The sequence below is a fragment of the Notothenia coriiceps genome, unplaced genomic scaffold, assembly GCF_000735185.1.
Source record: "Notothenia coriiceps isolate Sejong01 unplaced genomic scaffold, NC01 NC01_scaffold00007694, whole genome shotgun sequence".
In the NCBI taxonomy this organism is placed as follows: domain Eukaryota; kingdom Metazoa; phylum Chordata; class Actinopteri; order Perciformes; family Nototheniidae; genus Notothenia; species Notothenia coriiceps.
This window is the reverse complement of record NW_011340395.1, coordinates 106,237-121,227: the sequence shown is the minus strand read 5'-3', so window position 1 is coordinate 121,227 and position 14,991 is coordinate 106,237. Positions and strand designations below refer to the sequence as shown.

At 41.2% G+C, this 14,991-nt stretch overlaps 3 protein-coding genes across 4 annotated transcripts; 2 read left to right on the top strand and 1 right to left on the bottom strand.

The window, feature by feature from the left end:
• The first annotated feature begins 84 nt into the window (after positions 1-84).
• Positions 85-8,317, top strand: ush1ga (Usher syndrome 1Ga (autosomal recessive)). Its single transcript, XM_010769735.1, has 3 exons — positions 85-436; positions 5,604-6,057; positions 6,434-8,317. The coding sequence occupies exons 1-3, from the start codon at positions 273-275 to the stop codon at positions 7,232-7,234; spliced, it is 1,419 nt and encodes a 472-aa protein (XP_010768037.1). The 5' UTR covers positions 85-272; the 3' UTR covers positions 7,235-8,317.
• Positions 8,318-9,042: 725 nt separating this feature from the next.
• LOC104944225 (tripartite motif-containing protein 16-like) lies at positions 9,043-12,544 on the top strand. Of its 2 annotated transcripts, XM_010769733.1 has the most exons (6): positions 9,043-9,630; positions 9,860-9,955; positions 10,063-10,296; positions 10,537-10,702; positions 11,482-11,556; positions 11,661-12,538. In XM_010769733.1, exons 1-6 carry the CDS (start codon positions 9,226-9,228, stop codon positions 12,185-12,187), a joined length of 1,503 nt encoding a protein of 500 aa, XP_010768035.1. In that variant the 5' UTR covers positions 9,043-9,225; the 3' UTR covers positions 12,188-12,538. The 2 variants fall into 2 exon arrangements, with proteins under 2 accessions (XP_010768035.1, XP_010768036.1); XM_010769734.1 differs by lacking the exon at positions 11,482-11,556 and having other exon boundaries at positions 11,661-12,544.
• Positions 12,545-12,621: 77 nt separating this feature from the next.
• On the bottom strand, positions 12,622-14,309 carry amn (amnion associated transmembrane protein). Its single transcript, XM_010769729.1, has one exon. The coding sequence runs from the start codon at positions 14,073-14,075 to the stop codon at positions 12,630-12,632; it is 1,446 nt and encodes a 481-aa protein (XP_010768031.1). The 5' UTR covers positions 14,076-14,309; the 3' UTR covers positions 12,622-12,629.
• Positions 14,310-14,991: the final 682 nt, after the last annotated feature.

Here is a 14,991-nt window from a genome sequence, read left to right as displayed (position 1 = left end):
TCTGGGGGATGTAATTGTGTGTTTTGACCTCGGCCACCGGGAGCACTGTTACCCACACAGTGTGTGTGCACCGGCGCGCCCATGCCGGATACCACCGACTGACGCCCTAATCCACTGATCAGGACCGCAGCTGGCTGTGGGAGAACTGCGGGACAAACATGGCACTTCGGCCGGTCTCCTACCACTACATCGCCGCAAGACGACGACCATGAAGGTGGTGGTGGGGTTGATGAAACGCAATGGTGTCGAGCATGGTGGATTAACTCTTCACCATGAATGACAGGTACCACCGAGCGGCCCGGGACGGCTACCTGGACCTGCTGAAGGAGGCAACAAGGAAGGATCTGAACGCCCCGGATGAGGATGGCATGACGCCGACGTTATGGGCTGCTTATCACGGCAACCTGGAGGCTTTGCGGCTTATCGTCGGGAGGGGGTGGGTACAAAGAATTGGAAGATATTATTATTATCATCATTATTTGTATTTCAAAATGTTCATCAATGTGCTCTGTCCCGGTTCAAATAAACGATTAAATTAAAATATGAAATATAAGCTATAGCCTAACTTATCAGGACGTGTGAGCACTATACTTTTCCAATCTTCAATCATTTGTATTGGGTATTAAAACTATTTTTGAGAAAAGTTAAGTATTTCACAGGTTCCTTTTCTTATTACAAAGGTGTGCGTCAGATTTTGCATAAGGCAACCCATAACAAATTATCTTCTTTATTGGAAATTATTATAAGAACAAAATGTATTTCTATGCTAGAAGTAGGGCTATGTAAAGGCATATATTTTTTTCAGTGCAGTTTAACCATACGATATTCAGCTACTAGACTAGAGCATCAGTAGGCTACTCCACTAACAATGTCTACAGGTCTCTTCGGAACATTGCATTTACTCAGTTTTACCATGATAACTCACATCAAGTTGATATGCCATTATCTCTAAAAAAGCAAATTCTGTTTTCATGGGATGATGGGATATGTTTTACTTTCTTGAAATATTACGTTAAACATAAACAGTGTTTCCCCTAGGATGGAGTCATAGCAGCGGTGCTAAGGCACGTGGGCCCAGCATCATGTGAACGCGGAGCGCTAGGAATATTTTAGTGTGTGTACGTGCGAAGTGTGCCCCGCCAATTTGTTTCTATGTGTCTGCCAGCACAAGAAAGGCTATTGAGGCCTATAGTACCAGGGCCGGTTCTAGACAATTTGCTGCCCTAGAAGAGATTTTACATGTATAAAGAATACATTAAAAATCTCTACAAAAGACAAATACACTACAAAAACAGAAACGTATTGATTTTTTTGAACATTTTAAAGTAAAATGCTTCAATCTGGTGCACTGTGAGCACACAATTACTAGAGACTAGATCTAGGGGGTACAACTCTAAAAACACCCATATGAAAAAGATCGGTTTCCATTTTAATAATCAAATAAGTACATGAACATAACCAATAACCTACCATAGCCAATAACAAATAAATGTAACTTATTTTATTTTTGTTGTTCATTCATATCTTATTTTACCTAGTTAACATTTATTTATTTATGCATATTTTTGTATCTCCAACTTTAAACAATATTTTTGGTTTACTGTCCTATAGTATACATTGGAATGATTTAAAACCTGTTTTTATTTATCCTAAGAATTATAAAGGAGCGCCTTGGAAATATGTGTTTACATAATTTGTGGTCAAAACGTTTGAGACCCACTGAGATAACTTAAACTCAAATTAACTTATCTAAAAACTCAGAGAGTCCTTTACCTCACTGAGCTGTAGTTATTAGCCTCTCAGTCTGACAGGAGAGCTCTCCTCCACCCTAGTTGTAGAAACATCTACTTCTTATATCCGTTAGCGCAGCTAGCATCAGATTCTAATAACAACAGCGCCGGTACCGGTGCGCTCTCTCACTCTCTCCCTCGCACTTTGGCTGTGAGCTGTGGGCGCCTGATAAGCCAACATCCCCCACTTTCATCACTTACAGCGCCCATCGTACAGGGCAAATGAAAAGTGTAACCGGGGTGAAAAGGGTGTTACATTTTCGTAATTATGAATGTTGTTACATCAAGGCCGAAAATTAGGATGAGCGCCAACGGTCAAAAATGTTTTTTCCCCTCCCAGAGCTACCAGCGCAGCGCCCCCCAGATCTAGCGCCCTAGGCGACCGCCTATGCCAAAAATCGGCCCAAGTAGGCTACATACAGTCTCAAGATTTAGCAAAAATACAGATTTATTGAACATACAGTAACACAAATACTACAAATCCACATAACAAACAACCAAAAATGCAAAAGAGTTGCAATTATTATTATTTTAACTAAATTAAAAAAATATATATCTTTTTTTTTAAATTTTTTTTTTTGGTACCTGGCTGGCGCCCCCTAGCAGCGGCGCGCATATTTCAGCAGCGGCGCTGCGCCGCCCCTATTTGTATATAGGGGAAATACTGATAAATATATATTGCCATACCTTGGAAAAAACTACATTTCATATTTGACACGGTTCAGTACTGCAGGCTCTGATCTATAATTATTCAACACAATAACCTCAGGCTTTGCTCTTGGCTAGAAGAACACTTTGACCCTGAAAACACTGATAAGAGAGTGTCTTGACCAACAAGATTACAAAACATGTCTGCATAGATAACCACCAAGGCACAGGTTTTTGTTTCTGCATTTACTTTTGAACATGCTCTAGGGATCTTTTTGAGCTGAAGTTGAAGTTAATGCTTTAACATTGATCAGTTAAATGTTCCCCAGATACTTTCCACACTTTAGAATCATCCTCTGAAAGACTATTAAGAATATTTTACAGCGGGGGATACTTTGTGAAGCCATATAGGTTATTTGACTGTACAATTAATCACATTCATGGCATTTAAGATGATGACACTGATTAAGGTCAATTGATGGCAGGGACACCTCTCAGGAGAGCACATATCTCATAGCGATATTAGTTCATCATGTTCTGCAGTCCTACATTCAGTGAATTTTAACTGTGTAAAAGCCAGAACATGTTGGCCCATTAAAATAACTATATGTAAAATAAGAAATGTCAATACTTTGTTTAAATCTGTTATTGTTGATGATTATCACTTTGATGGAAACTTCTGAAGTAATGGAGACAGGACTCAGAGAGACATGGGGAGAGCAGGAACTTTGATGGCAAACACTGATGGTTTATTTGGAGCTTTGGCCGGAGAATTCACAAGACATGTGCCGTGCCACGAGTTGATACAGCGGTTGCCAAACCAATTCTGAAGATCTCTACCCCAGACCCATGTATTTAGCTGGTTCTGAGAGAATAATCAACATTGTGCTTAACAAGATAAAACCATAAGACCTCTATCAGCTGACGCCAACAGGCAGGAACAGGGAGACAACACACTGAGAGCACAGCAGCCCAAGGTTGCAGGTAAAATTGGTCAAAGGTGTGGGCCTAGAAAAATATTTCCCCAACAATCATAACAACCAATTGCACATTATCACCAGCAACATATATCTTTTAAATCAAATGTATATCAGTTAACATGTTAGAAGGCTGCTTCATTGTATAAATGCTGGCCTTACTTCAACAAAGTGAGCTAATGTGATGATGAGGAATCATGGACAGCTCATTCCTCATTTTTTCTGGCTGACCTGGTTGGCACGTCAGCCACAAAAAAGGGCCCATTATGAAGCAGTTTAATGAGTAAAGTTTGTGAGAGGCTTACTGTAAAAGTGAGACGATGAAGATAATTCATCATGCGAAATATCAAATTTTAGGCCGTTGAGTTTAGCTTTTTTCTGTAAACACACAGGCAACAAAGGGTGAAAGGCTTCCAGTCCTGATGCTAAACTAAATTCACTATTTCCCACGGAATAAGTACAAACAAGGCCCTAGAAGCATTCATCTGACAAGGACATAATATTCCTCTATTGATGGCACAAAACATATAAACCCCCTGATTGACATGAGGTACTAAAATTATACATTAATAGCTGCCATAATGTTTCAGAGAGGCAGCAAACTCGTGAGACCCGGGGATATAATGAAGAGAACTTTAATACCGTTTGACAATTTCATGGGAAAGTTGCCATGCAGCGTATAGTATATTGCACTGCGTGACCTGCAATAACATCAAGCTGTCATAGGAAATGAAGAAGCAAACAACCTATAATGCAATAAATAACAGGGGGAGGGATAAGTAGGTAGAACTATCACTGCTGCACTCAGCATTTTACTGGGACAGACATAAATTATGTCAGATTAAGCTATCTTTTTAGATAAATTCTCCACCTACAACAAGCATACTGTATATAATATGAGGGTGATAAATATTTCATCTCAAAATCGAAATTGATCATGGCTAAAAAATTGTTATCTCTTGAAATTAGTTTATGGCTTTTTATGTTCCTATATGTATTCAGCGCAGGGTTAACAGTTCCTTTGTTGGACCATTGTTTTATTGTCTCTTTCTGGTGTGCTCCCAAATATTGTCTATCATGCACTCGGTTGACAACCATTTCCCTTAAGTTGAACTTCAACAACCCCTGATCCTGAAGCTGCCGTTTCCTTTTGAAACCAAATCCTGTCCAGAAAGAAAAGAGCAAGGGGGCTGAAATCAGAGTGGGACTTTGCTTATTGCTGCCCAGGTTGGGTCTCGCCGTTCTGACACACATTCCCTGTGAAAACCTTACAACACAATCCATCAATAATACATTCACCTTTCGACAGTAGCTTCATGTCTACCGTATAAAATATTCAGCAGTCTGTATGTGGCTGCATTGGGTGTGACACCAATGAGATGTCTCCAAACTGAAAAATATAAATGCAAATAATTTAAGGGTAACAAATATCAAATTGTTGCGGCCAAAAACATGCTCTATACAATATATCACAAATAAATCCTGTTTTTCTTGGAATGTTAATATCAGTAAGATCCTAAATGGAAACAAAAAATGTGAAAATGCAAATATTGAGTTCAATATTTTGCTTTTCAACTGTACTCTGCAGACAGCCTCTGCATCATTGAAACAGCTGTAATACTGTATGTTTTTTCTGAAGGAATTCAGCATGACATCACCAGCTATGCACAAATGTGCTTTTTGAGTCAGGAGCAACCTATATGGCCTCCCCTGAAACTAGATACAGGTAGTGTAGCAGTGTTGTTGGCCAGCCTGTGGTCATATTACAGACAAGACAGCAACAGGCACACATAGAGGTAACCCTAAGGTCGCGGATTGTCAGACAAGGGTAAATGTTGCTTAGTTGCAGTTATGAATAATAGTCTAATTATTTTCATTTTAATCAAGACATACTGTTTGCAAATTGGTCAAAGCCTTTTAAAAAGTATTTGTTTTACAAAAGATCTGTGCTTGGATTTCCGAAAGGGCAATTTGGTGTTTAGATGATGCATTATTAAATAAGGCCCCAGTGTTGTAAGGTCAGTGTTGAAAACATAATCAAAAAATCACATGCTTACTCATGAGTATGTCATCCAAACAAAAGGCCAAGGAGACAACCGGTATCCATGACAGTCAAAACAAGAGCTGAAAATATTTTAGTCAATCTTAAAGAAAATTCTGTATCTAATATCTTTCTTATGACCCACAGAGGAAACCCTGACAAGTGTGACATATGGGGGAACACGCCGCTCCACCTGGCAGCCGCCAATGGTCACCTCAACTGCCTTTTCTTCTTGGTGTCTTTTGGTGCCAACATTTGGTGCCTGGATAACGACTACCACACGCCATTGGACATGGCAGCCACAAAGAATCACATGGATTGCGTCCGCTACCTGGATAACATCGCCACCAAGCAGACAGGCCTCAACACGAAGCTGGTCAGCAAGATGAGGGACAGGGCGTTTCGCGATGCTGAGCGGCGAATAAAGGAATGCGTGAAGATGCAGAAGAAACACCACAAACGCATGGAGCGGCGGTTTCAAAAGGAGACTTCTGAGGCCTCCGCATCAGACGTTATGAGCTTTTCCAGTTACAGCAGCAGCTCTCTTAGCCACAAGTTGCACAAATTAAATTCAGCCACAGTCAGCGTGCCATATTCTCAGGTCAGGAGTTCTTATTTTGTATTCTTAAAGGGTAGTTTGTTTTGTTTGGCATGTTTGCTTTGTTCAGGTTGCCAACTAGACAAGAGTTTTGAATCCCTCCTCTTTAATTAGTGCATGACATGAAGAGACTAAGCTGAATTCTAACATGGTCACAGTGACAATGCTAAAGAGCTATGTTAACAGATGTTACAACTGATTATTAAATTACTAGTCTTAAAAGTATTTGGTCATAAACCACAATATTGGTTTATATTATTTTGTGGACCATTGACATGTCCTGTGTAATAATTTAAATTGGTCATAAGTAATGTTTGAAACATTTGAATCTTTAATTAGTTATTGTGACTAATTACCGTTTTTATTTATGTCGTATTAGGCTACTCTTCATGCCACAAACCGCGGGAAGACCAAGATACAGAGGAAGCTGGAGAAGAGGAAACAAGGAGATGGAACATTTAAAATCTATGAGGAGGGGAGGAAGAGTGTTCGCTCTCTCTCTGGACTTCAGCTGGGCAATGATGTCATGTTTGTCAAACAGGGGACTTACGTCAACCCTAAGGACCGTGGGCGTCCCAACGTTCGTGACATGTTCCCCAGAGACAATTACGATGCCATTTCACGTGCCATGAGCGAGCCGGACCTCCACGGGCCCGATGTGGAGTACTCTGAGATCAGCACTGACTCAGGACATGATTCCCTGTTCAACAGGCCTGGTCTGGGAACGATGGTCTTTAGAAGGAACTATGTGAGTGGGGGGATGTTTGACCTTGGCGGTCGAGATAAGGACAGTGTGGACCAGTCAGGCAATAATGTGCGTTTACGCAGTCGGCTGCAGCATTACCCGAGTGCAGATGAAGACAGCATCGGCAGTGCACGCAGCCTTCAGGAGAGGAACGTGGAGGAGCTGCCCTGGGAAGACGTTGAATTAGGGTTGGATGACGATGACGAGGCTGACACAAGCCCTTTGGAGGTGTTCCTTGCCACTCAGAGCATGGGTGACTTTATCTCCATTTTTAAGAGGGAGAAGATTGACCTTGAAGCTCTGTTGCTGTGCTCTGACCATGACCTCAAGAGTATCCACATCCCCTTAGGACCAAGGAAAAAGATCTTAGAGGCCTGTAAGAGACGGATGGAGACCATAGAAGACCCAGACTACATAGAGGACACACAACTGTGACTGATGGGAATTTCTGTTGTAGAGCGTAGTGAGGAAATATGCAGATATTTGTTATGGTGTCTTTGAAATCCAGCATGGATTGTCTTCGGTAACCCACTGTTTCTTCACTTAATTCTGTCCTGCAGATAATGAAAGTTGTTTTATATGGCTCCTCATGATGTGGGCTCATCCATGCTTAATGTTCAGGGGAGCATTGTGGAGTGAAGATTTGGACAGGGAAGACATAATGATTTACCTCTCCTGGTACCTCAGTGGTAACAAAGAAGAAAAGACATTGTGAAGATGAATGTGTCAAGCAAGAATAGGTGATTGTGAGACAAATTCCTCATAGGGTTCTGTAGGATTCAGTGTCTTGTTAGCCTTAGGAGAGTCACTGCAAATATGTTTTGTATGTTGGATGGTGGGAGTCGCCTGCACTGCATGGTTTAACAAACTGAAAGACCATTTTCAGAGTGCAGTCCTGTGCATGCCATGTGAGACTGTTAACAGAGGACTGATTGTGGGGCCAGTGTCCCCTGAAAATGTTTGCCCCTGTGGGGTAAATCTTACCACCTCATGTGCCTGCATTGCTTGTGCCTGTGCATTTGCTTAAAGGTGTCTTTTTCATAAATACTTTTGACATTAAATTCATTGTTAGTTTATTATTAACTCTTTCAATCACAACATTCTGGGCAAAATGTCCACCCACAGCCACTGTTTCCTTCTCTGTGAGTGTTTACAGAAAGACTGTCGTATTGTGGCTCACTGTTATTACAGGCCAATTGTTCATGGAGATTCCTGATTTCTTCAGAATGTGAAAACAGTGTCTTTAGATCATTTTATAAATCATTCTGTTCTATATTTTGCATATAGATTGATTAACTTTTGTAAATAACTAATGTTAGTGTTGACAATTTAACAGTTCTCCAACTGTTGTATACCGAGTAGTTTTACATAATGTATTGCATTCGTTACTGTTAACTACTTGTTTAAAATTGCTAACAAATAAATCCATACATTTTAAGCTGCTCACATTTTAAGAGGTGCCTTTTTGGGATAATTATTGGTTCAAGCTTAATAAAATGTGGCACAATTTGGGATTTTGTCAAAATGTCAAAATTGTGGTTCTTTATAACTTTTCCACTTTTATCAAAATTACAAAAATGTAGTAGTACCACCAGAGCTTTCTACACTGTGTGTGTGTGTGTGTGTGTGTGTGTGTGTGTGTGTGTGTGTGTGTGTGTGTGTGTGTGTGTGTGTGTGTGTGTGTGTGTGTGTGTGTGTGTGTGTGTGTGGGGAAGTGGAAGAGACACAGAGAGTGGAACATTCTTGTTTGGGCATCTTCAGCCAAAATCCTCACATGCTGTTCACACACAAAAGACAAGTGTCACTGTTGCCTCTGTACTCCATGACCCGAAATCAATCAGGAAGTTGTTCTGCAGATAAGTGGTGTTGCCTGGAAGCTCCATGCCTCTGACATAACACTGTTATCAGAAGGAAACACTGTCTCCCTCTTGATTCCTTTAGCCACATTCAGTAACCAAAAGCTAAACTATACATAGACTTTAGAGATGATTTTTCAACTTGTTTTCTTATTGGCAGTAGGAACCAGACACTACCGGTTTTTGTGTAACTATTATTGTTGAAATAAACCTTTAAACCCAACTTTACCAGGGAAAGTAAAATGAGTAACTAAGCCAGGTCATTAACAGAATTAAGGAAAGGATGTTTATTCCCTCCCTGGCTTAGTCATGATAAACTCGTCATTTCCTCCTCTCATCTGCTGTATCCTAAGCTTGGCGAGTGTGGATACAGAACAAAGAGAAGAGTTAAACAGGGGAGGGGCGAACATTGAGAAATGTTCAGCTGGCTGAAATACTTCAGGTGTGGTTTTAAATGTTTTCCTTATGCACTCTGGCAGTCTTTAGATTTCAGAAACGAGCAGCAAAAAGTAGTCTGTGTTGTGGTTACCGCCTAAAACAGCTTTAGGTGTCGAAGGAAAACTGTCAAAGATGGCCACGCGCAGCAGCAATAATGAGGAAAACTTGAAGGATATTCAAAACAACACCGACTTCAATAAGGAAGTGAGGGATCCTACCACCGAGATGCTGCTCCCACAAGATGTGGTATGTGATTCCTGCATCGACAGCCCTAACAAGGCCCTAAAATCCTGCCTGACCTGTCTGGTTTCTTACTGCGAAGCCCATCTCAGACCCCATCTGGAAAACACGAAATTTCAAAACCACCGGCTTGTGGATCCTCTGCACGACATCGACTGTCGGACTTGTGAGGTTCATCAGCTTCCTCTCGAGCGCTTCTGTCTGATGGACGGCTGCTGTTTGTGTCTGGAGTGTGAGAGCCAGGAGCACGAGGGGCACACGACTGCATCTGTGGGGGAGGCACGGACACAGATTGAGGTCTTAACAACACAACAATTTATTCAACACAGACAGGTCATGTTGTAATGGTTATCTTTGCTATTTGTGCCATTTCTTAAGGTGGCTTCGACTGCAAAAAAAACACCCCTTTCAACATACCAAAAGGATTGAATATTACGTCATATTAAGTACTTATGTCATATGTAATGGCCTGATATCTTTGTAGCGACTGTTTTTTATGTGTTAGTTACAATTGTTTGTCCTCTAGACTGAGATGCAGAATAAACAAGAAGAGATCGGTCAGAGCTCCTCAGCAGCTGAGAAAGCAATTGGAAAGCTCCAGGACAACACTGACTTAATAAAGGTATGTTATAGGCAAACATACACCAACACACATTTTCCTTCGATTCATTTAATGCACACTGGTCTGGTTTGAATTATGTTTTTTTTCTTATTCCTCTTGCTCTTCAGTCTTCAGTGCAGGAGGTTTGTGTTATTGTTGAACAGCAGTTTTCCAGGCTGCAGAAAACTGTGGAGGAGGCCAGGAAAGGGGTGAAGGAGGTGCTGGAGGGAGAGCAGAGACAGGCCCTGAGACAGGCTGAGGGCATCCAGGCACATTTGGAGCAGAAGAGAACAGAGCTGCAGAAAACTTTGGCTCAAATGAATAAACTCTCCAGGAGCAAGTCAGATGTTGACTTCCTGCAGGTACAACATATCTCAAATATTTCAGATAAAAACAAATAAGCCTTTTGTCTCAGATGATCTGGGATAAGCACAGGAAGTTCTCTTAGACAAGGAGTTTACTTTGGACGACTGTGTGTTGTCAGTATATACAGAACAGGCATTTCACTTATTTTTGCAGAGATCAGGGTCAAAGCAGTTGCATATCATTCAACAGTCTCGTTTCACACACTAATAGATGTCACTTTTGTTTGCTTGTTCCAGGAGTACTCAGAGTGGAATAAAGGAGTGGCAGATGTATGTCTGCCTAGCCCCTGCATCAACCCCATGAACCATCTAACTTCCTTTGTCCAAGTTGTGACAGATACTACCAAGGAGCTGTGTGACCTGATACTCTCGTCCTGCACAGAAAGACTGAAATGTAAAAGTGGTGAGTGTAGTTCATACTCTATCAATATAAATTCCTATCTTAAGCTTACCATGGACAAAACGGATTGAGACTTCCTTTCTTCAGTGTACCTTGTAACTAGGAGTGAAATGTGATCAGAATTGCTCTTATATCAGTTCAAACATACAACTGCTACAATACATTTGCTGATATCACAATGTCTGCCACGATTTGATTTTGACTTTAATTCGATTTAGGTGCTTCACGTAATCATTAAGAGACAATATCAAAAGCCCCTTTTAATACAATCAGTTGTACTTTTTATCAACTCACAAAAGGCAGCTGAAAAGTGAATGAAGATTACATTTGAATAATTAGGCTAGTCCAGATTATAAAATGATGAACAATATATTCCTTTAAATTGAAATAATAAATATATATCTGTATAACTTTTCCCTCTTAGAGGTCAGTGCACCATATGTAAGCATGGATTGTTGTTGTTGTTGTTGTTACAAGATGAGTACAGTTATTTTGTTAATTTCTAAAAATCCATGTGACTTTAAAGAAGCTATTAGGACAATTGTGTAGGATTAAACTCTTCATTTTGAAGAGGAGAAGGCCACAAACCTGGTGAAGAGTGCACCTTCCTCTGTTTAGACATGCGTTTAGCCATCCCAGTGCCACTGCCTCACAAGGCCACTACGACTGCTGTGCTTATGCTTTTTCATCTTTCTTTGCTCAGCGTTATTTTGTAAACCTCTATTTACACATCTTCTTGTCTTACAATAAACCCAACAATCTTTCTGCATAATATAAACTAGGTACTAAATCCCTGATGCAAGACTCTGAACCTTCAACATTGCCTGATCCTGAGACCCGAGAGGACTTTTTAAAATGTAAATACACTTTTTGTATATATATTATATCTGTGTTTACCATTTGTTGACTTTGAATGTTTAACTTAGAATGATTCACCAGCTATATATCCCCTATATTGTAGACACAAGGAGTTTGACCTTTGACCCAGACACCACCCATCACTTTCTCCGTGCAACGGATGGCAACAGAAAGCTGACCAACACCAGCCCCTGGCAGCACAGCTACCCAGAACACATTGCTCGCTTTGATTATTGGCGTCAAGCAATGACTTCGGACAGCCTTTACTTGGGGAGGCACTATATGGAAGCAGAGCTAAGTGGGGAGGGAGCACATGTAGGAGTCACGTACAAGAGCATCGATCGGAAGGGAGAGCAAAGCACCAGCTGCATCAGTGAGAACGACTTTTCCTGGTGCATGGGAAGGAACAGCCGAGGCTTCTTTGCCTGGCATACTGGTGTGGAGACGCCTTTGGGTGGCACTGATATCACAAGAATTGGCTTATATGTAGATTTTGAAAGGGGCTCTCTGTCTTTCTTTGATGTAACAGGTCCTATGCAGCTGCTACACAAGTACATGGTTGATTTTATAGAGCCCTTATATGTTATAGCCTGGCTGTCAAAGAAAGACAATGTCATTTCTCTTGTTTAAGTTAAATGTTCAGCTGCCTTCACTGTAAGCTTGTTAAAGAGTATAGAGTGCCTTATAAATGTTTATTGAGGTTACATAACAAGTTATCTAATTTTATGGTTCATATGGAGGATTTTTTCACATACATGTCAGTTAAGGTTACATTTACTACCATCTAGTGGCAACTCTACAACATGACCTAAGAGACCTTCGCAGCAGTAGGTGTGTTAGGAATTTACTGCAGCTTTACTGCTCTTGAATTTAAAACAGATGGTGAAAAGAAAAGTACACAAATGTCTGCCAGCATTTCTTTTATTTGCCTTTCATACACACTTGCTGAAAAAAAAAGCAATAAAGCTTTAAGAAGATATTTTTTGTCTATGAAGTGTCTGTAAAATTAAGTTAATACCATTAAGTCATTTTTTTTAAATCATTGACATCTTAAAAGTTTACTTGTTCACCTTCAGGCATTAAAATCAGTTTCATTATCATCATAAACCGGATTTACAAAGTGCACACCTGACTGAGTCATGGAGATTGAATTTTTTGTTTCAGTCGCATACAGTCCAGGAGCTTCAGGCATCAAGTTTGGCTTGTCAAAAATTGGATTGTCGTAACCGTGATCAATAGGCCCATTGAGGTCTTCCACATCTCTGCTTCTCCTAAAGCTGCTCAGAGATGGCAGGGATGGCAGCGATGGCAGCGAAGGCAGCGATGATGGCATTTGGATAACCCCTCTACGAATCAGAAAGACCAAAGTGATTATGATTGAAATCCCAATCAAAACTCCAAACACAGTTCCAACCACCATCCCAGCACTGCCTCCAGTCTGATCGCTGCTGTTCCCGGAGGAGGCTTGAAATTCAGCCTCAGTGATACCCAGGCTTGAGCCATTAGAGCGTGCATCCTTCAATATGTCCCTGGCCAGACCCTCTGACTGTATTCCCTTCTCTTCATCCACAATAACCACCTGGATCTCAGGTGAGGTACCAAAAGGGATGATCCCCATCAACTGCTGTGACTTGAAGATTTTAGACATGCCCAGCTGAATGGATTTGTATTTTGGCAAAACTAGAAATAGGTGATGGATGCGTTGCCTGTAAGTTTGCAGGTTGAAACCAGTGGCAAAATGGATTGTGACAATGGCACCACAAACTTCACAGCAGTGTCCGACAGGGAGGAGAGGCTTCTTACAGCCCAGAGAGGCACATTGAACAGTGCTACAGATACGCTTATGGTTTACAGAATTCCCACAGGCGCAGCCAGAAGGATCTCCACACTCTTGGTTCCCAACAGTGACAGCAGAGGACCCGTGAAACTGCAGCCGGCCTGAACGTGAGCTGAGATATTGGGTGAACTCAGAGGTGCTTTCATACTTCTTCCCCAGCACAGACACAGATTTGACAGGAATAGAAGATTGACTGGTGCTGGTGTCCACCCTGAATGAAGAGCTGGCTTTAAAAACCACATCGTCGTACTGGCAAGGGACACTCTCCTCGTGGACTGAGAACAAGAAGTTTCCACGCTGCAGGTCATCCAGGGTTGCAGACCCCTGCCACAGAGCTGGGTTTAACCATTGAAGAGACTCAGAATCTTTGAACTTTGTCGTAACACCCGCTCCGCAGCCCGGATCCTGTCCACTCACAACATAAAATCCAGCTCCGGAATTCAGGATGAACTCTCCATCCACTGGCAGCCTCATCTCCTGCACAGCATGTGTGGTCTCCACAAACACGGACACTTTTCTCTGGACTGGAAACTGAACTATGTCGTTGCCACATGGAACAGATTCTTTGTCCCAGTTGGTCTTGTTCTCATAGTTGGTGTCAGGAATCCACTGTTTGTACAGGGAATCCGATGTCCCGACAAGACAGATGAGGAGAAGAAGCATGTCTGTTGTTTTCAGCATCCTGAATGTTTGTGACGGGCTGAGAGAACATTAGGTGAACTTTGTTTCTAACCTTGTGACTGACACATGAATGCACACCAATAAACAGTGATGTTGGTGAGCTCTGAACTACATCAACCTGTTGAAGCAGCTGACCTGTAAACTATTTACTTTTACTGCAGCAAGAGCCCTGATTCATTCTTTGCTTAGTGTGTCTTTTATCACAATATCACACAAATGAATGAATTATTAACAAATACTTGGATTTTTTGAAAAACATTTCCATAAACAAGTTCTGAACTGTCCTCTTCGCCCATTTTACCCCCAAGTTGACTTTGCTGAGGTTTTCATTGAGAACTGTTCAATACATATTTGCTTTCAAACTAAATGTCAAATTCTCCCACTTGTATTTAGGATGAGTGCAGACATGCTGAGGCCCATAAATGAAACAAAGAAAGGATAAATATTTCACTCTTCCATCCATCCATCCATCCATCTTCTCCCGCTTATCCGTGGTCGGGTCGCGGAGGTAGCAGTTCCAGCAGAGAGCCCCAAACTTTCTTTTCCCTGGCCACTTTCTTTTCACTCTTATCCAACTAAATTACAGACATAAAGCTGAAAGAAAAAATACGTTTTACAACTTTACATTTCTTTAGGATTTCTTTCAAGATCGTCCCAAACATCATTATTTTCCTGGAGGAGGCCTATATTTTGAGCCACGCCCTTCAGATTCAGATTTCTACATTTACATGAGATGGTCCTTTGTCTTTGGCACTAGTAAAACAGCACTCACCATACACAGCACAACATAAATACACAATACACGAAAAAATTGCATCTTAAAGTCAAAAAGGGACTAAATGGCAGTCATAATAAAAGTGCTAAGTGACATTTTCTTTGACTTGCATGTAGTCCATTGAAATAGCCTATCATGGCA